Genomic DNA, 21,774 nt, shown 5'->3' with positions numbered 1-21,774 from the left:
GAAAAGTTAATTATTCTATGTGAACTGTAATTTTGAAGATGCATGCGATCAAATTACATAATGCCCCACGTCACTGCGCTACATGCTGTAGCATTTTTAAACCTATTCAACATACTTAGAAGAGGTGCTTCCAGAAAACAAACAATATTCCATCACAGGTAAATGACTTTTGATGCCGTATGTTTTCCCTCTGCAGACGGTACGGCAGTTAGTGGGGTGGAGTCGTAGGTGGCGGGAGACTTTGCACGCACTGACAATAGATGTCTAGAAGGAATGCGAAAGGCATGCGGTCGGCAAAACAATAGAAAGCTGTGATGACTTTATCGGATCGCGCTTCCCCTCCGAGCGCCTGTGAGAACGGCAGCACAATGGGAGTGGAAGGGAATGGATGCTTTAAGGTGCGGGCGATTTTAATCGGGCTTCCTTTTCCTCACGCTGAGAAAATACTGACAGCCTCTTTTGAGCGAAAGGGTCTCGCCGGTTCCCAGTCAGATTGAGGAAGTGGCGGAGTCGGGTCCAAATCGGCGGCGCAGAGGGCTTCTCCTTTAAATCCATGCCAACAGCACTTTGCGAGATTGTGAGCGTGTACTTGGCAATGTGGCCCCCCATGAGCCCTATCGCCCCTTAGAGAGCTATTTGCAATGGTTTACTTGACATAACAGCCCGTTTTGCGTTTTGCATGGATAAATTTGGTCGCCTGCTGATGCACATGGGGCTAATGACCAAGCAGCACCAGCTGCTTGGTCATTGGCTCCCCAATGTCGTTTTGTCACTGGATCCTCAGTCCATTTACGACAAGGCTTCTTGAAAGTAAAAACATAACTCTGCCCATCCACTGATCTTCAACCTCTGTCAGTCAGACATCCCAACGTGTCCTGAAATAGCTCCCAGTCTCAAAACCGGGGCACAGATCTCACGCTGGAAACGGACCAGTCTCCACTCCGCCACCTCCAAACAGTGGCTCGCTTCACGCGGGCCTCAGGAAAACAAACGGCGAGGCGGCGGGGGGTCAGCCTGGGAAATATCAGCACCACTTACATGGCAGCGCAGACCTGGACGAGAGCGCAGCGGCTTGAAGAAGTAGAGTGGAAGTAGAGTAGAAGGCTACTTACTCGCACAGCAGAATGCCATTCTCCAGAGCTGATCGGAAGTCTTGGGTCCCAAATTCTTTCTCAGTTACCGCCTGGAAAAAAAAAAAAAATAAAGGGGGGAAAAAAACTGAGTGATTAAAATAGCGAGAGGGGTTGGAGGAGGCAGGAGTTTGCGTGCGTGTGCGTGTGCGTGTGCGTGTGTGTGGTGGGCTGGGGAGTCTGGAGAAGAAAGGTAGGATGTTGAGTATAGTGGCAGAGGAAGTCGGTGGTATTTCCTCAAGAGTTCCTACAGTGTCTCTGGAACAGGGTTGAGCCTGGTTCTTCAGGTATTCGGCCGGAGCTCTCTGGTGACTCCTCGCCTCTCTCCTTAAGACTAAAGAATGCCGGTGAACGGCGGCTCCGAGCTAAAACGGCGGGCGAGGCGGGTCGCCCCAAGCCGCAATCCTACGGGAGCATCTGGACCGCCGAGGGGAACACAGCGCTGTGCTCTAGCGTCATGCCTTTCCCATGATCTCAAAACCACCACTGCAGGAAAACCAAGAGTCATTATGCAGGCAAACGTCCACAGACTGCATGCATGGAGTGCAGCAGCAAGAAGAAAACATGACATATAGAGGAGAGCACATAAGCAGCCTTTTGTATGAAAACAACGCTTGTCTGTTTATGTGGTAACAGAGAAAATTTGAATTGAAAAAATTGCACATTGATCAATGTAAATGTGATGTAATGCAGCTTTAAAGCGCTTTTAATGTCAGGAAAGCCTACAAAACTGTTCCATCATCGCCCTACTCATCTTACACTGAAAGCAGATTTTGAGACAATCCTCTTAAATCATCCTGGAACTGTCACGCAAACAAGACTGCTCTGAGAACTTTTGCCTGCACCACAGTTTCCCCTCTTACTCAGAATAAGATGGATGGAAGCTGCAGTGAGAACATGTATCTCTGTAGGTAATATGTAATATCTGTAGGTAATAGGACACTGTCCTATTATATGTAGGTAATAGGACACTGGGCATCTCAGGGCATTGATGTCCATCATCGTGGAGGCTGCAGTTTCTTGAACTGTGAGGCAGTTTGTAGATTCATTGCATTTTTTCCAGCCTTCTTCTGGATTAGTAAGGCTGAGATCAGCCAGCTAACCGCTGTGCCACATCAAAGGGTGAAAATGTAACCCAGAACAGTTGGACCATTTATCCTTATTTCTTGCTAAATTTATGTTTTGTGGAAAATTAAAGCCCCCATAATTGGAAAATATCCACTTTTGCCTCTTGTACTTGCTCCACTTGAGAGAAAGTGTGTGGTAAAACAACCACCCCTGAATATCTGCCACTGGTAACTTAACAAGGAAGCTTAATATGACTCCAAGATCAGTGACGATGCCGTCAGACAGGTGTCGGCTCACCCCCTCCCACACACTCTTGTTTTTGGCCTCTCCCAACTACGTGGAAGACCCAACAAAGCAACAGAGGGCTAAAGGGCTCATTTTCTAGGGATCAGTAGCGATTTGGAGATAATTAAATGTGCTTCTAAACTGGGTTATGGCAGCAGTGTAGTAGGTATTTGGTCCAAGTTTAAATGGCCTCTAGAGACGCTGTGTTTCAGTCTTGAAACATTTGCACGTTGAACCTGTTTGGTTTTAAGCCCTGTAAGAAATGAATTGCAGTTTCCTGCAAGTGTCCTTTAAGAGGCAATTTAAAAGACACTTTGACATTGTACATTTTCAAAAAGAGGACAGAGATCCTGTACTTGCGTCGTTGAAGAAGTCTGACCTCATGTCATGAGTCCTTGTGACCAAATTGATCAAATGTACAGAGCGTCTCGGTTTTAAATCTACTTCTTATAATCGGAAAAGGATGAAGGCTGGGAAAATCTCCGACACGTTGACAGACAGATGCCGAGCCGTCACTTAGCAGAGGGCCGCAGAACAACAGAGCAATTAGACAGACTGGCAAGAGTCGACTCTTATTAGCTCCTCACACAAAGCCGTGCTGCACCTCACACCACGCCCGTTCAACCCGAGGTGGCAGCAGACTCAAATACCCGTCGTTCCAAGGCGGTGTTAGCGCACCCTGCCATCGGCAGATGGGACTTTGACGTCTGATTGAGGTTACGGTCTGGAAATTCTCGCATTGTTTACTAAACATGTCGAGCGCTGCTCCTTGTTGACAGACACGCAAGATATCATCTTCATTGCGTGCTGACAACACACACACACACTTCTCGACAGCTTTAGCAGCGCTGCGTGACAGCAGCAGTCAGGCGCTGAACTTGGCATGTGAAATCCTGACCCCTGCTGTTCTGTGTATGTGCAGGCAGCAGCAGCAGCAGCAGCAGCAGCAGCAGCGGCAGCAGCAGCGGCAGCAGCTGGGTTCCTGCGTGAGCCGTGCAGGTGGGAGGCTGAGCTCCCGGCGCTCCAGGTTTCCAGTCAGACGGGCAGAACGAATGTGGTGATTGAGACATCATCTCCCTGTCGGCTTTTAGGAAGGCGAGGCCGGTCTGAAGGAGAACGTTCTCCTCCCCCCTTTTTTTGTCATCATTCACAGACGTTTAGTGCTCCTCACATCCAGCCCGCGGCGCCGGCGTTCTCTCCCGTTGAACCCGCCGCGGTGGGATAATAATCCTAATCTGCAACAACATACTGCTACTCTGATTCGAGTGGGGGAGACTTAGAGGCTGGGGGGGGTTTAAAAAAAAAAAAAAAAAAACAGCTTGCCTCCTCGCAAAGAGCAAGAAAAGAAACCCACCCCCGGTCCCCTCAAGAATGTGCGGGCGGCCAAACGTGTGGAAGAAATGAGTCACATGACAAACTTACCCTCCACAATAAGAGACGGAGGTGTGCACCTCGGGGCTCGGCATGTGCAAAGTTAATTCTCCATGTTATTATTGTTATCTCCAAAACCAAGAATGACTTGTTGGTAGAAGTCAGGAATGCCGGCATTTCAAGGTTCGTGACCACAGCTATTAGTTAGTCATGCAGGGCATTGAGGCTGGAGATTTGACAGACGCCCGCCGCTAATCGCTCCAAAAAAGTCTTTGTTCCCTCTCTTGGTGGAGGGACCGGAGCACGAGAACAACCGTGACACAATTGAAATATTTCCAAGATCAATGAAAATGATACCATTGCGGGCATCATCGGTGTTGACTGCAACCACATATTAGAATAACAGCAGTACCGCAAGAGGTCAGCGGTGATGAATGGCTTCCTGTGTGAGCGGCCTGCTTCACGTGAGTACGTCTGAAAGCCGGCGGCCCACTTTCTAATTGCTCTCCCCGTAGCAAAACAGTCCAAAAAACCAGAATGGGTCTCCTCAATGAGGTGACTGACTAATGATTGACCCGCTCACAAAGCGCCTTGCGGGGAAAACAACGCGGCCATGCAGGTCACAGACGGCAATTCATGAGTGCTGGCCGCAGGCTCTGCCATACGTTACTGATTGGATAGTTGAGAAATAGCACAAACAAACAAACACACGAGGGCAAACAGGACATGAATATTGAGTATTACACTGGTCTGACCAGGTCTTTATTTTTTCTTCCTGGGCGCCAGTGGAGCAGCCGATTAATTATCCAAAATATTTCAGAGGGATCTCCAGAAAATAGCCCTGTGTTTACAGTCAAGACAAAGTCAAAATTATTGTTGCATTTTTCACACGTTTGGAAGAGGATGAAACAATGCTGACAAAATGTGTACAGAATGGGTATTGTTAAGGTAGTACAGACATTTCTTATGTCTCAGGAGTTAACATGAGTTATTAGAACTGCAACACAATCAAGATTTAGAAGGTTCAACTGTTCCCCATTGTTTTCTAGATATTTGATAGGCTACAAATAATATTCATTTTGGAATGAAATAAATAAACGAACTGAGCAAATGGGAAACAGATTCCAGATTCCAGCCTGGAAAGTGGCATTACACTGGACCTAAAACCAACAAAGTCCTAGAGGGAGTAACATGAGAGCAAACAAGTAGACAAGTATCAAAACCTCAAATAATCCAGAGGATAACGTTGCCCCAAATTGGCGGCTTTGTCAGGAGGAACACAATACTTTTCATCCAGCCACACAAACAAGAGAGGAGCTGGAATCAGGAGCACAGAGCGTGACCTCAGAGAAGCCTGAAATGCGAGGGGGTTGTCTAAGTATTTTTGGGTAACATTATCCCAAGTGGAGGCTCTCAAAACAAATTCATTTCCAAGACGTCTCGAATCAAAGCGGCTGCAGATGTTCTTCACTCTCACCGCTTGTGATCTTTTTAACGCGGTCAATGAAACTCGCTGGATCACCCCCACGGACACCGGAGGAGACCAAAGAGACAGAATCTGATAATAAACTGGGCGACTGGGTGTGATATTATCATATCAGAGTGCAGGCGTAGATGCCGCTCACTCTTGATTCTCAGAACCGCCGCCGCCGCCGCCGCTTTATTACATCAACAAGGAGCTCCATTATTCTGCGGCTGTAAGACGCGGCGCTCCGCGTTGACAGGCGGCCCCACTCGGGGAGGACTGTGTTCCACGACCACGGCGGCTAATGCAAGAATGTGTCCATGTGACAGGCTCCAGACCATTTAGTCAGCTTTTAACAATACCACCAACCTCGCAGCGCACTCACAGTCCTCTCTTTAAGCGGAAGGGTCGCTCATTAATCGTTCAGCATGAGAATCAAGTAGTAGAGGGATTTAAAAAAGGGGGGGGGGGGGAAACTGCGTGGAACAGTTTCCAAACGCGTCCACCGGCCTCCGAATCATATCTGGACTTGGTCGGGTTTGTTCTTGCCGCTGCCATCCACAACAACCCTCCGCCTCCTCCTCCTCCCCGAGATCATGCCCTCCACCTCAGTGCACAAGCGGAGCCACCACAATGGGCCAGTGTTACAAGTGTGAGAGACACTGATGTCACATCACAAGCATTCGGATTCACCCCTCATGAAATTAGAACAATATTTGTTTAGTTACAGCCGTGCAGCAGCTCAGAGCCACCCTGCTGGGTTGGGGAATTTGCGAGAGTAACCCTACATTATTTCAGCCCCTCGTAAAGAAACGAGGAGGAATGTGAGTCTGGCCACAGGTCCGGCGAAACCTTTTTTGAACATTTTAAGGAAATAAATACTGTCCTGTGCTTCGATGTTGTGCTAGGTTTTTAAGACTTCAGCTTCTTTTGCTGCGATAGGAACGTCAGAACTTTATCTAACATAAACTGTCATACACATTCACCCAGTGACACATTTTGTTTGATCGACTGAAGATCAATGTGATAATGAAGGCTTTAGTGCAAACAATGGCGGCAAACGGAATTGTATTCATACCTGCACTGCAGTAGCAGTTCAAAGCCGTGAGAAATGGCACAACCAGCTACCTGAGACGTGGGGTCAAAGGTTAAAAATGTCTGCATGCATCTGCTGGCCCAGCATACAAACTCGAGAAACATGTTAAAGAGGGTTTTTTTTATTTGTTTTTTTAAGAAGAGGCGAACCTCAATTTTACACCCAAGGACAAATCTTTCAGGTGTCAGACAACTACGTGAAAACATTTAGACATAGACAGATAGTTCCCGGATGGGTTCAGAATATTACATTGTAATAAATGAAGATTAGAGTAAAGCAAAAAAAAAAAAAAAAAGTGACTCGAAGGTGTCTGGTTGAGGGTTTGCCACTCACCTCAATCCACCTCCGCGCCTCCAAATAGGCTTCATCGCAGCTGACAGCGGACTGCTCACGCCACTCCATCACACAAACCCTATTATCCGAGCTGCACAAAACAACTAATCAGTCCGCAGCGTCCCGCATGGGAGAGAGAGAGAGCGCGAGACAGACGGAGAGTTTTAGGAGAGTTTTAGGATGAAGTCCAGAAGCAGCGCCGTCGGCCACTTCGGGGCAGGCTTTGTTGTGAAACACCTGAAAAACTAGTCAAGCTGTGACGCGGATCTGCTCACGGACGAAATATGCATCCTATTGTTCGGAGGTGAATCAGTGCAAGGTGGCACAATGACGCCGCATCACCGTCGCCGCTCTGCCGCCTTTTTCGTCCGACACACCTACAGCTTTTCTTGTCCACGCTCCTTTCTGTGATTAATATTATTTTTCCCCCCCACTCCACCCCATGCAGCGATAAACCGAGTCCTCCCGTGCTCCTACCAGGCTCTCTCTCTCTCTCTCTCTCTCTCTCTCTCTTTCTCTTTTTTTTTAAACCGTCTTCTTAAATCTTTAACAGGAGGAGTTCCACTCCGAGGTCCGAGGACCACCCACAGGTCGCTGAGCGGCTTCCAGGTAAACAGCTCCACTATTTCTAATCTTTCTGGGAGATTTGTCTTTGCTTTTTTTCCTTTTTTTTTTTTTTTTTAACCCCACGACAACGACATAATCTTACTGTGCCATTCCTCCCCACATGTTGCATTCCACGAACTCCCGAGAACAGAAAAATATGTCAGAAAGTTTTTTTTTTATCCCCATGGAAATGTTAAGACCGTCCTCGGTTTCAGGGGTTACGCTTTTCGTGTAGCGCCACTCAGTGGCGTTTATGGCCCACTGCAAGTCATGAATGAATTTTGGCTGACAGTTGTGCGCATTTAATGTACTCGGACGTAAACGTAGTTTATTGCTCAAAATAATATTCTAACTGAATGTTATTTGTTGCTTTAGGATATATCTTCCAGAATTGTCAATGTAAAACCTGTGTAATACATTGCAATACTAGACGTACCGAGTATACGTGTAAAATAATTTAACTTAAAACTGTTAAACAACGAGAAAGGGTGGTTTCAACTTCTACAAAGTAAAAGAAAGTTAAATATTTTTAAAAACAAAATTAAAATGCACCAAATTAATACATGCATGTAAACAGCCCAGTCAGAGGTTCGATTCCAACCGAGGCGCTTCTGCGTAGACTTCACGATCCCCCTGTGCCTTTGGTTCTCTGGCTTCTTCCTGAGTCTAAAGACATGCACACCAAGTTAACCTCTAAATTGTCCACAGGTGTAAATGGTCCTTTGTCTCCCCATGTTGGCCCTGCCCTATAACGGACGCATGCTGCCTTCACCCACAGATAAGGTGAGATAGGCTCCAGCTCCTTTCCCACCGTGAGTGCATGATAAGCAGGCTCAGAACACAGAGTTAAAAGAAGCAACATTGATTTATGCAACTATGTGTAGGTTCCTGTTTGCACGAAAATTAGTTATTACTTTTTAGGGTTCCTGTGCCTTCATTTTCTCGGGATACATTTCAACCCGTCAAATTTCATTTACACATCTGTGCACAGAGGAATGTTTGCACACGAGACTCGCTCCAGCACACAAGGTTCACAAGAGACAAGTTTAATAAATTTGCCTTGGGACAGAATCTTTGATTCTTAATACAAAAGTGTAGGCACCCTTCGTACAGATGTACAGACGTTTTTTTTTTTTTTTTTTTGTTAGCCTCACTAACGGGAGACGTTTATTAGCTTTCCTACCACACAAGTAGAGCATAGAGCCCATGTGTTCTGTTCGAATCAATGAGTTTAACGTGTTGCGACGGTTCTTGCTGTCTCTGGTTACATAACAAAACACTGCATACTGAAGAGGAAGTGCCACTGAAATAGGTAGAGTCAGTGATATTTTAAAATTAAAATAAAAAGATTTTGACTCAAAACTAAAATTTGGTTGCGCGGCAGCAGTTAAATTCCCTTAAGCTTTCATCAAACTTAGTGTTAGATCACAACAACAAAGCATTACTTTAGTCCCATATCCCTGACATTTATTTCCCCATCCATAACTTCGGTCTTTTGTACATTTTAAGGGAAAAAACAACAACAACAACAACACTTTTTTTGATTAAGTCATTCAGCACTTTAGAATGTTTGGCAGTCATGTTTCCTTTGTTCTCTGGGGTCTCGGGTAACTTTCACTCAAATGAATCTTTGGAGAGGGCAATGATGGTGAAACGAAGTTCCTGAGGGTCGCGTTCCATGAAGACCTTGCAAACGTCTACGGCATCCTGCAATCAAACCCACCGGCAAAGCACTTAATTGCAGGACAGACTGAAAACGATCTTTTCCTGATATATTTTGTTGTATTTGGTGACTTCTCACCTCAAGGAAAGTATCCTCTGAAGTTTTGCCGTGGACAATAGGGAAAGGCTTCCGGCCATCTATAGGGGGAGATAGAGGGATAGAACAGTATGCAACTGCAGCTAAATATGCAATAACGAGCAGTAGCTGTTGCTAAACTACTAAATATCATGAGATATTTTGCACACTATAACTGAGGTTAACTCACCCAGCTCATACAAAGTTCCTCCTACATTCACCAAGGCTATAAAATGCAGAATCACTTTCTCATCTAGACTTGGAGCCTGTAAAAGACAAGAATAAACATGAGGTTTCATTAGCATATTAAAAAAAAAGTATACATTGGTGTGAAATTGCAGCAGAGCACGGGAAATGCAATGCAGACCTCAGTTTGTCCCTCTTGTGCACTGGATTCATGCGTGACACGTATACTCTGAAACAGACACCTCAGTTAGCAGAATGTCTACAGGTGATGGACACTCACATTGATTCTGATAAGGTTCCGGTGAAAGAAAAAAAATAAAAATAAATCCTGAGCCAAGCTCGACAGCGTTTACTAATGTTACCGTTTCTTAAAACACAGTAATGCAAAAATCCTTAACAAAGACGTCTTTCTTTCTTTTCTTACATCATCTTTTTCCAGGAATGCCGCTCGTTCCTCCGGGGTCATTTTAGCAGTTTTCTCAATAAAGTCCTTGATAGGTGATTTTGCGTCTGAAAAAGAGTGGGGAGATTACTCAACAAGTTGAATTTAAAAAATAGTTCTACAGCAAATACGTAATCTGAAGCTACAAAAAGGGGTGTTGAATTTATAACAATTATATTATGTATTTTAATTTAAAAGGTAGCAAAAGGAAATGAATGGCTTCAATAGTTTTGCCGGTTTATTAAATTTCTGGTCAAAGACTTGCATGTGTTCTTAATATACACATTTGTTGTGATGGAGTGAGGAAAATAAAATAAAAAATCTCACCAAATTCCAAGCGTTTCTGGTTGTTGGCCACCACATGAATTAATCCTATTGTTCCACAAGCATTTCCAATAGTTTGCTTGATGAAGTAGACATCAGGTGACACTTCCTGCGGCTGCTTCTTCAGCCTTTCTTCCTCTTCTTGCTTGAATGTCTCATACTACATAAACGTAAAAGAGCGCAAAATTTCTTCTCAAAATTTCTTTTTCGGCACACATCATGCACAGCATGCAGAATTACTGAGGTAAAATGTGCGATTTAGAGACTTTCGTGATAGGTTATAAGAGTGATACATGTAACATAAACAGACATAACCAAAACAAGCAGTTACCTTCTCTGTTACAGGGAACAGAAGAAGCAAAGCACACACGGGCCTTGGTACCATGCTGAGGAGTTCTGGGTCCAATCCGTAAACATCTCGAAACTGCCAGGTTTCTTTCATGCCCAAACAAGTGATGAACTGCACAGAATCCGTACCGTAAATGTGCATCAATGGATAACACGTGGACGAGATCTATGACATCTATGAACTTAAAAATGTCTGCCACTGCATATCTGTATACTAAATAAATAAATGAATAAATAAATAATTTTCAAATAAATCTCAGTTTAAAAACTTCTCTTAATGCGCAAAAGAAATCTGTAATGATTTCTTTGACAGTGAATGTGTAATAATGTTGGGTAACCCAGATGACAAGCTAATCGTGTTCATTTAAATGTGTACTTGTCTAAAGAGAAATAGTCGTAGTGTAAACTAACTCAAGCACAACCATCATATCAAATGATACATCTCCATCTTTAAAGTCTCAGAGTTTGTGAGCGTCGTCGCTGGAATCAGACTCCTGTGGAACAACAATTCAAAAAAAGTGCTATGTTTTGCATTTGTTCTTCTCCTATATTTTTTATTTAGAAAAAAAGAAAAGTATAATTTCGAACTGCTATCGTCACACTGGGTAGGCCCTACACATGTGTTTACCTGTTCTGCGCAGTGTCTGTTTGATTAAACTAAACCAAAACACTCACCTTTGTCATCACCTGAAAGAGAAAATAGACAGAAAACATTAGGTTAGACCGTTAGTTTTCCAATAGAGACAACACCGGCTTTCGCTTTTGCTCTCCTTGCTAACCATGAGTAAGCTAGCATTTACATGCTTGCTGAATGAATTGATTCGATAAAACGATTTAATTTTTTTTTTTTGAGTAGAATCGATAATACATACTTCTGGATTGGACTCTAGGGGCAACCAACGAGGACTGTCCATTTTTTTTTTTTTTATCTAAGTTGCAGAGTGGCACAGTAGAGGGATGAAACAGCTTTACCAAAGTCCTGACAGCTCGAAATCACTTCCGCATATGACTAGCGGAAGGCCACATTTGACTGCATGTTGGGGGAGTGTTCTCTGTTTTAAAACACATATGTGCCTTCCTTTTTATTCTGTGAGGTACATATTAATCTATTTTACATATATAAATAAAATATATCAATTAATAACCACAAAAAGTTGGTTTGTTTCTTTTATCGAATTATTCTGGATTTTTAGATATTTTTTCACCCACTACGTAAACGCAAGAGTGGAACCTTCCAAGTCCATGGCTATAGGTTTTCAGAGAATTTCTATTCTTCATTTAGATGAAAGTCAAGCATATGAACTTCGTTCCAACCAATCAGGCAATCTCAGAATTGTTTCAGTTATGTCAACAATTTATTTTACTTTATGTTGATAATAAATTAAAACATAAAAAAAAACAGGCAATATGCATATGGAAATAGTGTCAATGCCAAATCAATGCCTATCTTAGTGCAGCCGTAAAAGAAACATTACTGAAATACCATTCATGCCAACAGAAACCAAATATATCTATGATTTAACTCGTGGCCATCTGCTGTGGAATCTGAGAAGTTTCAGACACTCCGTTCCTGTAGATGGCGGTATACTCCCTTCGTCGTTGTTGACCTCCACTTATAAACACGTAAAGGAAAGGACATAAGGAAGAAAAGAGGAATGGATGAACGTCCACAGCGTACCTAAAGAAGAGTTAAATTTGTTTTTAAACCGTGTTCCCCTGTGTGTGACGACGTATTTTTGTGTGCCGCAAAAAAAATAATGCACGTGTACTTCCGTTTGCTCGTCAAAGGGACTACGTTGATGTAATTGGGAAGTCGGAAAGAAGAAGACTGCTACTGTTAAAATCGGCGACTGACTTCTCGGAATGAGGATGCCAGCAGCGGAGGGATCACAAGGTCGGCTTTAACTTGCATCTTGCAACTTGCATCGCGCCTTTCTCTCGTTTTTCGAAGAAAGAAATCACTCCATGCACCACCGAAGCATCTCCTTTAACAGTACTACGAATTCTCTGTCTGTCGGTCGGTCGGTCGGTCTGTCTGTATATGAGAGTGTGTGTGTGTGTGTGTGTGTGTGTGTGTGTGTGTGTGTGTGTGTGTGTGTGTGTGTGTGTGTGTGTGTGTGTGTGTGTGTATGTTAAGTGTTAGCGAGCAAGTGAGAGTATAAATCAGTATGAATTAACAATTGCAAATATGCTTTTGTTCCCTAGGTGTCAACAAAGTTGTGGACAGCATTTGTAGGCTTTCGACAGATCTGGTGGCTGAAGCAGTAAGTTGTTTTGTTTTTTTTGCACATTCCTTTTTTTTCGAAACCCACTGCTCCGGACGTGGTTGCACAAGATTTTCTGCACAAACACAACATGGTGATGTGTTTATTGACGCGGAGAGTAACTTTAATTGCTGCGTGATTAGAATTTCATCAAGCTTACCCTTCTGTGCATTGTTAATCAGTTCACAGCCTTTGAAAGTTGTTCAGGAGTGCACTCTCAGTACGAATATTGGTATTGCGGCTAACTGGCGATCGAAAACAAAATAGCCGCGGTGGGCTAAACGAAGGAGTAGATAGCTGACGCGCGTGCAGAAAATGAATCCAGTCTTGCTTCGATGTTATTTGTATCAAATTTATTGCTATTAATACGAGCTCCAATAAACAAACAAACACCGGAAAAACAAAGTGATCATAATCCAAGCAAAAGCGGTCAACAGAAAATGTCGCCTCCGACGCTCACCCCACCACATCAACCCTCGAGACGCACAGGTGAATTACATTAAATAGAGTCCTGGCTACACCCCGCAGTGACGCGCGCACACTCACATACGCCCATGCCCAGGTGTCAAAGAAATGTAGCCATTAGGCAGTCACGGCTCCTACAATTGGCTTGATGTTTTGTAGAATGCAGAACCTGTCACAGGATGTGGTGTTCTTGTCATACAGGTTGTGCTGTACTAGCTCTGATAACTAATCTTCAAATCTCTTCACAGTGTCAACACGTCCTGAGTTACCTTCAAGGACAGACCAGCGGAGTGGATTCAGCTGAAATATCTGCCGTGAGTCAGCATCTCTTGAACGCTGAATATTATTATTGTTATTCAAGGTAACCATTTATAACAGACTGCTTTCTTTTCTTTCCTTATTTGGACAGTCGTTTCAAAGATCCGACGTCACACTTGAGCATGAAGATCTGCAGAACATAATCAGATTTCTCTTGCTGACTTTCAGGTATTTCTCGGACTGTTTTGCGACTCTGTTTGGTTCGGCTGTTTTCTGAGCACGTCAGTAAGTTGTTGCAGTATAGTAAAATGCAAAATAAAAATTGAACCACCAGGGCTGCTGGGAAGAGCAACCTTTCTGGCGATGACCTCGTGTCCAAACTGGAGGAAGACAGCAACGAATGGTCCAAAGGCACCCTTCAGGTCGTGCACAGATTGTGGAGTGAACATGGTGCTGTGGTCCGTTCTCAGCAGGAGTTGCAGACCACGCTCAGCATCAACCAGGTTTGTCAATCACACTTGGAAATTTGTACAAGTGTTTCCTGGCGACCCCAAAACAACTTCCAAGCTTCTGAGACTCCAGGTCTGTTTTGTGCCCTGTGATTCCAGTTGGTGGACATGCAGTGGAAGCTCGGCATGGCGGTGAGCTCTGACACCTGCCGATCTCTCAACTCTCCATATGTGTCCCTACGACTGAAAATCTTAGAGCCTTCCGGCCAGATCAGTTACAAGTCTTTTGAGATGACTGTTCCACAGTTCCAGGTTGGTATTTTGTAACATTAATGAACTGTTATTGGTGTAGTTAAATTCTTTTTGTTTGATTCTAAGTTGACTGTTCCTGTCCGCAGAACTTTCACAAGCAGTTTAAAGAGATGGCAGCCCTGATGGAGACTGTGTGATGAATGCACTTAGCCCAGAGTGCGCGTCTTGAACACATTTAAGTTTTATTATCTGCTGATTTTTATTGGCTGTAACTGTGTAGATACAAATTTCCATTATAACTGATTTGCACTATTATTTTCTTTTACTACATACTGTATAAACCCTTTCCAGCGGTTACTCTTCCTTGCAAGGTGTGAGCTATTATGTTGCCTGCTATAAATGTCCCTGTTTACGTCATAGGTCTTGGCTTTGACTCAAGTTTGTTGAAGACATTTTTTCTCAAAATGCTCAAACTCATGCCTTATTCTTCCAATGGGTTATTTGCCAGATAACTATATTGATGATGTGTATATACCTGGACCACAGTGTTGAAATAAATATCTATTTAATCTAAACATTTCTGTGTTGTTGTTTTACCTCAATCTCCTTGTTCTAACAGTCACAATCATGCAATCTTTATTTTCATGCCTTGTTCAAATGGAACAGACTTGCGTGACTCATCATCCCCCTCTATAGGTCCTCTTAAAACAACAAATGTATCCTTTGTGTAAAAGCCATCTGCAAAAATGCTCATCGTCAGCTTTGCAAAACTTAAAATTCTTTTTTTGGATTTTCCATGTTTGGAATGGGACCAAAACAATGTGGTTAGAGGTCACAGGACAGAACGAACACCTGGCCAGAGGTGTTCTATCGGTGCACTATCCTTGCTCTGTGTGATGTCTCAAATAGTTGTTTTTCAGAAGTGGGGAAGTGTCTTTTTTTTTTTAAAAGGCTTTTTTTCTTTTAATGGGAAATGACAGTATTCTCTAACATGCCAAGGTAAATTTTCTGTGATAAGAGACCTTCAAGAAATTGAATCCTGTGAATCCCAAGTGCAAATTTAGTTTAATCCAGTGAGAATTTTCTCACATTTGTGTTGGATGATAATGACTTGTGTACAAATGAACTTCCGTCTGAGAAGAAACCCACTGGTGTGCACTAATTGCCCAGTGCCGTCTTTTCAAAATTCAAGAATGTCCATAATTTGACAAAGTTGATTGAATTCTATGGATATAACCAAGTTTAATGCTTACACCTGAGCTCTTTAACTGGGATTTTTTTTTTTTTTTTTTTTTTTTTGCATCGCCCTGAGGGCCTGCCCCAAAATACTGCAGCAATCTCCAGTTTGGATACACGTTATAAGAAAGGGGCAGCTAGTAGGATCTGGTGGACAGAAGATCTCTGGCTGTGGCTGCCCTAGTGATGAGGTTATATATGGCACAGCTCCTATTTTTAGAACAGGCAGCATGTTTAGAGGTTGGGAAGCCCTCTGGAGAAAGAAAAAACCCAGACCATCGGGATGTGATGACATCAATCCAATAGATTCTAGTAAAACTAAATCTTCAAATTATCCTTCAGCTGTAACTGGAGCAACTGGATCTCCAGGTTGAGTTCAGTCTTAGAGGTTCTCAGTGCTTTTCCAATCACAGGACACGTACGCGTGAAGTTCAGCGTAGAGCCAGCTAGCTGGTCTAGGCATCGCAGATCTGATTGGATATCACAACTGACTGTGGTCCTTTCACTTCCAGCAGACAGGAGTCTGCTATGTTGACTCTGAATGCCTCAGGCAGATTTCATAGAACCTGACAACACATGCTGGCTGAAATATGACTGGATAAAAACTGTACCGTAATATACGACAATGGAAGCAACGCAACCGAGTGGATTATTATTATGGAGAATGACTTTATTATCATATTTAGAGGAAATTTTACTTTTCTAAGTATGGTTAGGCCAGCAGAGAAGGCCTCGCTGGCCCTGACGGCCCGCCACAGCTATCTGCACATAACCCACACACACACACACACACACACACACACACACACACACACACACACACACACACACACACACACACAGTGTGTGCTGTGTTACCTGTAATGCATTATAACACGCCACTGGGGGACTAGTTCCACGTGGTCTGCAGACAGACACCCACACCACAGACAAGGCTTTGGCTATTTCTCACTAGCAAAAAGAAAAAAAAAAGAAAAAAGGTGGAGCTCCGCGCTGTCACGTTCCTCGCGGCGGCGCTGCCCTGCCCCTCCCACTCCCCCCTGCACAGCACAGCACAGCACGTGGGATTGGGGCGGGCGTCGACGCGCGCCCTGCCGCTCCGCCCTCCCAGGCGTTCTGGAAGAAAGGATCGCCGCCTTAACGTCCCCCCGATTCCACAACGGACCAACAACTATCGCCTTATACACCATCATTGATCCGACCGAGAGCATTTGATCGCCCCGAGGCTACAGACATTAGTTGGGTTTGCAGGGTGTCGGATGCACCGGGAAGCACAGGCTGGTCGGAGCCGTGCGGCTCTGCGCTCCAGGAGCAACTTGCCCCACCGCGCGTCACAGAAATCAGATTCCTTCGGGCCACTTGTGTTTACACGGAGGCTAGTATCCACACAGCCACGTTTTAGCAAGGCAGGCTCGGCTGTTGGAGAGAGAGCATAGGGCTGGGACTGTTCAGCAGTGGAGGAGCGGAGCCGAGCAGGAGGATCGCCCCCCTGCTAGTGGACCTTCCCCGGGTCCTTGAAGGAAAACAACAAGGGGGAGCCACTTATTTTGGATACATTTTTTTTTTTTTTTTTTTTTTTTTGCAACAGCTGATTCATCGGCGGTCGAGCACATGTTGTGCACGCAGGCAACTTTCACTATGGAGCAGGGCGCTGTTGCAAACTAGGCATAACACCGATCTGGACTTGAAGTATATAAGATCGGCATCATTTTTCAAATATTTCTCTTGTGCGGTGAAGAATGAACCATCACTTCTGAAGGCGAACCTCCGTCCGCTGGTTTCGCTCGACAGAGGGGTGCAGCGCTCAGGGAGAGCCATGGAGGGACGGGACGAGAGGGAGGGCAGCCCCACCAAATCCGACAGGAGCTTCGGCCTGACGTACATCGGCTGGTCGTTGCTGGACAGGCGCACCACGCTGCCCATGCTGCCCTGGCTGGTGGCCGAGATCCGCCGGAGGAGCGAGAAGGGCGACTGCGGCCCCGGGGTGCAGCCGCGGGACGTGCAGCTGCTCTTCAACCCGCCGTTCCTCCGCTGCGTGCCGGCCAGCTGCAGCAACTCGTCCGTGTTCATCTTCGAGCACAAGGCGCAGCTCATCTCGCGGTTCATCCACAACAGCAACGACCTCACCTACTTTGCCTACCTGCTGCGCGGCCAGCCGGACAACCCCGAGTCCGAGATGTCCTGTCACGTCTTCAGGGCTCCCGAGCCCAAACAGGTAGGCCCGGTGGGCTGCTATTGAAAATAGACAACAACATGAGCTAAACTTCAAGTCTACTCTGGCATAAGCAGATGGGGGCCTCAGGAGTAGAACAGTGGTGATTGTTGTTGTTGATTTAAAAGCAAAAGATTCTTGCAATGCAATAATGCATCTACTTTTTGGAATGTGTTTTTGGAGCTACAATTAAAACAATCAGACATTTCAATTTTGCATTGACCCATAACTGCTGCAAAAGTGCAAACATGAGACAAAGGGATGATCCACAAAAGCCAAGACTGAAAATCATCTGGAGGTGACAACTGTGCCGTTTAATCTCACATGATTGATAGATAAATCAGTCAGCGGCCCCAAACTGCTTTGGCATTAAGGATTTAGGCCACCAGTCATTGGTGGTGAGGTGGGGAGTGTGGATGGGGTGGGGGTGGGGGTGGAGTGATAAATAGAACACCCTGTTTGTTTTTTTGCCCAATGTTAATCCATCCCAGAATCACAGATGTCCCTCTCTTGCGTCTTGTGTGGCGTGACAACAGCTGAATTCCGTGTCAGCACATTTACGTGCTGATCAGCACGCCAGTCTTGAGTAATAAAACGGCGATGTGGTATAAACATTCTGAAATCAGGAAGGTGGGAGTCAGACTTTTGAAAAAAAAAAAGAAAAGAAAAGAAAAAAGAGTCAAGTGCGGCCATGTTTTCGTCTACTCTGGCCGTCCGAGATTGCTGCCGTGAATAACAAGCAGCAGCGACGTCTCTGTGTCTTTATCTGCTTTCCGTCGCCTTGATTTTTGCATGTGCTCTCATGCTTTCCTGCATCGATCTCGAGTACGCCAGCACTGGGCTCAAGTTTCCATGTGGCTTGTGCGGAGCCGCAGGCAGGCCGGCCGGCCGTTTGTTTGCCTTTGAGAGCTGGAAGAGAGGCTGCTTGGAGGTAGACTCACTTTCCAGGTATCGCCTCTCTCCTGCGTGTCCTGTTCAGTGCTGTTGCACAACCCCAAACTGGTTTTTCAGCCTGCGAGTGTGCGAGCAAGCGAGCGAGCAGCGTGTGTGCAAAGGTGGACCATGTGTGGAATGTATGGGCTGCTCTGTCTGTCTTGTTGTCGGGCATCCACTAGTTTGTGTGTGAGATCTTTCCTCGGTTTTTCTGTGCTTTTCTATTCTTGGCCGCAGACATTACAAGCCCTTCGTTTTAGAACGGCTGTAAAGGCCTCTGCCGGCTGTTAATAGGACCTGAAGGGTCATCATGATGGGTGGGAGAGCTTTTCTTTGCCTATGCATTGCTCAAGGTGAATGCAAATGCCCAACGCAGAAACACAGTGTTTGACCTTTTTAACTTGATGCTCTTCTTTTCCGGCCTTGTTTGTTATTTTCCCGCACAGAGCTGTGCGATTATTTAGGCGTTGACTCGTAATCCCGTGGCCGCTGCGCACGAGGTCGCCGTTCTGGTCAAAATATTTGCAAGAATAACATTAAACCGCCGAGATAAACAGCTGCCTCGCTCCCGAGAGTTTGGCTGTGACGGTGCGCTTGGCCCCGAGCCTGAGGTGCTCTTTTAGCTCCTGGGCCAGGCCAGACTCTGCACAGAACCAAACAGACCGGGCATGTGCCTATAGAGCCAGCAGCTGACATTCGGGGAGGCCTGCCCAGTGTAAACCACAGGTCTGTGCGCTCTCCACCTCTGCTCCCACTTGGAAGCGGACCACAATAGAAATCACAGAGCGGTGCCCTCCCCCCAACCCCCCACCCCGTTGGCTGCCGTTCAACATTGAGTGCCGTGTCGTCACAGTAGTGACAGAAACACTTGCGAGCCAAGTTGCAGGTGGCGGGGGGGGGGGGGGGGGGGCGGCGGCGTGAAAGAGACACATTCACCACACTGGCGCACAAAGGTGTGAGTTGTTCCGTCCCCTGTGATGACCTCTTTTGGATAGTATTAAGAAAATATGGGTATATAAGGGTATGAAAAAGGGAAAATAAATCCCGCTTGCTTAAAGTATCAGCGACTGGCTTCACTGCAAGGTGACACACAAGCCTTTGTTCGGAGTTGGTACTTGAACTTTGTTTTAAACACGATGCCCATTTTGCCCTGGGGCAGTTGGAAAAGCAATGCAGTGTAGTGCTGAGCGAACACAAACATGTGACAACACAGCACCGTGGAGACATTGAACTGCTGGAGCCCAGATTTGGTTTATCACACAGGAGGGATGTTAACAATTTATTGATTTTCGATTAATCTTCGATTAAGAATTTAATCGATTAAATTAAACTAGTCACAATTAATTGAACATTTTTTTATACAGTTAGTTTATATCATTATAACAGTGTAGTGACAGGAAAGAGTGAGGGTCATATTATGACTGTGTGGGTCATAATATACCTAGAACAAGTTACTTTTAAACAACTTTTTCATTGTGAAATTTAGGTTCTCAGGAAAGATCGCCGCTGATCAATGAATCGTTAATCGATCGATAAGGTCAATCAACTAACAATTAATGAATTAATTGATAATTAGCATCCCTATTGCACAGTAATAAAGGTCTTTGGGATTATTATATATGATTAAAACTGAGATTTTGGTCTTAATTTCATCTTCTTTTTATAGATTTCAGGGGCATTTTCAAATCTGAAATTTGTTGTCTTTTATTTATTGACTGCACCTACTCTGGCATTAAGAAATAATTTCTTTTGCCCTGTCTGCGTTACAGTGACCTGTCTTAACTGCATTTGTAAAGTCAATGGAACTACAGCACGTAGCAGCTAACATTGTGGAAAACAAACCGGGCTAATTTTGGGCTTATTAAAGGGGGAAGAATGGCGTTAGTAGACACTGTAAAAACAGAGGACATTTGTGAGGGAACACAGCTACATGGATGCTATAAAGTGACAGATGTTCAACAATGTGCTTGCACTGTGCATTGCGCCCCTGCAGTTTCCTCAGCTTGCAGGTTGTTTCTGCTCAGCCCGTGTTGCTTTGACATTTGTGCACTTGCAGGTGAGGACACTCTTCGAGCATGTGTGTGTGTGCGCGCGCGCGCGTGTCGTGTTTCCCTCTAAACTCTAAAGCCGCTGCTGTTTATGCAGACGGGGGCTTCTAATCACAACCTGATCTCGCCGGGGTGAGACGAGGCACCGACTGGCAAATGTGCAGCGCGGAAACCTGCCCGAGGAACGGCTTGTGAGTGGGTGGACGTGTTTATATTAGCTGGCGTTAAACAGAAACAGCTTCTGTCTCTGCCTGCTGCCGCCTGTGGAAGAAGCACCTCCGCCGACTTTGCACTCGACTGACTGCAAATAATCAATCAGATCAAATGTTGCGGCGGCGGCGTCGTCTTGCTCATGCAATATTCAGCGTCTCCCGCGAGACGTCATCGTCTCTCCCCCGGCCGCGCGGCTGTAGGCTGTGATTCACAGCCCTCAAGGCCGCTCCGCTACCTCGACCTATTAGTTTCACTTGTTGTTGCACAATGCTTTGCAGTGGTTTTTGCTCGCAACTATTTCAGAAAAAAAGAAGAAAAACAAAACAAAACAAGGGTCGCGTTAGCGCCGAGAGAACGAATCCCGCTGATCTTGGTTTCCATGGAGTTTGTTGAGTGTTTGTGACCCACAGCCTCCCACAGCTCCTTCCGCTCCTTCCTCCCAGTCTGTCAAAATCATGCAGTAAAGGTCAAGCACGCCATATAAAAGTCACTTTATCAGTGTTTTTTTTTTTTTTTCAGAATGTGTGACTTTGGCTTGTGAATGATGCAGAGCAGAAATGAGAAATCGTCACCCTCTGCTTCATTCTTTAATTTTGCGCTGTCATTCATGAAATGTGTGCTGAAAACGCGAGGCTCTTTATGACGTCACAAAGGTCAGTGGTACCTCGCCCAGGTGAGTGACCACACCCTGGGCCGGGGTTTTTCTTATCTACCTCCAAACACGGGGAGTGTCCAACGAAGCATCACTTCTTGCAGGGAGGTAAAGGTGGCTGCAAACAGAGGGCTAAACATGTTGTTTCCTAGAGATCCGTAGACATTTTTTGGGGGTTGATTTATGCAGCGTACGGCTGCTCTCAGTGAATAAAGATCAGCAACATAGAATAGAATAGAAGACCTTTATTGATCCCACATTGGGGAGATTTGCATAATTACAGCAGCAAACTGTATAGTGCAAAAAGATTGAGATGAGATATTATATAAAAGTAATAAGG

At 45.1% G+C, this 21,774-nt stretch overlaps 4 protein-coding genes and 1 long non-coding RNA gene across 20 annotated transcripts in view; 3 read left to right on the top strand and 2 right to left on the bottom strand.

Annotated features, from left to right (window-relative positions):
• The window catches only part of lmo7a (LIM domain 7a), a 49,026-nt gene extending 42,074 nt beyond the window's left edge, over positions 1 to 6,952 (bottom strand). For 9 of the 10 annotated variants that reach the window (XM_076031144.1, XM_076031146.1, XM_076031150.1 and 6 more), the window contains exons 1-2: positions 6,749 to 6,952; positions 1,113 to 1,183 (exon numbers count right to left, since the gene is read on the bottom strand). In XM_076031144.1, coding sequence (XP_075887259.1) covers positions 1,113 to 1,183; positions 6,749 to 6,817 — 140 coding nt within the window. In that variant the 5' untranslated portion in view covers positions 6,818 to 6,952. Of the gene's footprint in view, positions 1 to 1,038; positions 1,057 to 1,112; positions 1,184 to 6,748 lie in introns of those variants that run through there. The other variant, XM_076031154.1, reaches the window with a different exon arrangement.
• Positions 6,919 to 8,496, top strand: LOC142891531 (uncharacterized). The gene is made up of 3 exons (XR_012927282.1): positions 6,919 to 7,052; positions 7,302 to 7,357; positions 8,063 to 8,496. It is a non-coding gene; the product is annotated as an uncharacterized LOC142891531 (long non-coding RNA).
• Positions 8,385 to 11,381, bottom strand: uchl3 (ubiquitin carboxyl-terminal esterase L3 (ubiquitin thiolesterase)). Of its 2 annotated transcripts, XM_076031162.1 has the most exons (9): positions 11,325 to 11,381; positions 11,128 to 11,139; positions 10,436 to 10,564; positions 10,108 to 10,264; positions 9,763 to 9,848; positions 9,520 to 9,567; positions 9,343 to 9,418; positions 9,156 to 9,214; positions 8,385 to 9,061 (listed from the first exon to the last, which is right to left on the bottom strand). In XM_076031162.1, the coding sequence occupies exons 1-9, from the start codon at positions 11,364 to 11,366 to the stop codon at positions 8,969 to 8,971; spliced, it is 702 nt and encodes a 233-aa protein (XP_075887277.1). In that variant the 5' UTR covers positions 11,367 to 11,381; the 3' UTR covers positions 8,385 to 8,968. The 2 variants fall into 2 exon arrangements, with proteins under 2 accessions (XP_075887277.1, XP_075887279.1); XM_076031164.1 differs by lacking the exon at positions 11,128 to 11,139.
• Positions 11,382 to 12,075: 694 nt separating this feature from the next.
• Positions 12,076 to 14,557, top strand: commd6 (COMM domain containing 6). Its single transcript, XM_076031165.1, has 7 exons — positions 12,076 to 12,346; positions 12,658 to 12,716; positions 13,430 to 13,495; positions 13,591 to 13,667; positions 13,774 to 13,942; positions 14,048 to 14,200; positions 14,287 to 14,557. Exons 1-7 carry the CDS (start codon positions 12,316 to 12,318, stop codon positions 14,335 to 14,337), a joined length of 606 nt encoding a protein of 201 aa, XP_075887280.1. The 5' UTR covers positions 12,076 to 12,315; the 3' UTR covers positions 14,338 to 14,557.
• Positions 14,558 to 16,428: 1,871 nt separating this feature from the next.
• Positions 16,429 to 21,774, top strand: part of tbc1d4 (TBC1 domain family, member 4) — a 32,257-nt gene continuing 26,911 nt past the window's right edge. For 4 of the 6 annotated variants that reach the window (XM_076031120.1, XM_076031119.1, XM_076031118.1 and 1 more), the window contains exon 1: positions 16,429 to 17,591. In XM_076031120.1, coding sequence (XP_075887235.1) covers positions 17,193 to 17,591 — 399 coding nt within the window. In that variant the 5' untranslated portion in view covers positions 16,429 to 17,192. The remainder of the gene's footprint in view (positions 17,592 to 21,774) is intronic. The other 2 variants (XM_076031122.1, XM_076031121.1) reach the window with 1 other exon arrangement.

This window comes from Nelusetta ayraudi, unplaced genomic scaffold (assembly GCF_046127955.1).
Source record: "Nelusetta ayraudi isolate G7.1 ecotype Tasmania unplaced genomic scaffold, CSIRO-AGI_Nayr_v1 ptg000031l, whole genome shotgun sequence".
Taxonomy (NCBI): domain Eukaryota; kingdom Metazoa; phylum Chordata; class Actinopteri; order Tetraodontiformes; family Monacanthidae; genus Nelusetta; species Nelusetta ayraudi.
The sequence above is the reverse complement of the archived record's forward strand: the minus strand, read 5'-3'. Positions and strand labels throughout refer to the sequence as shown.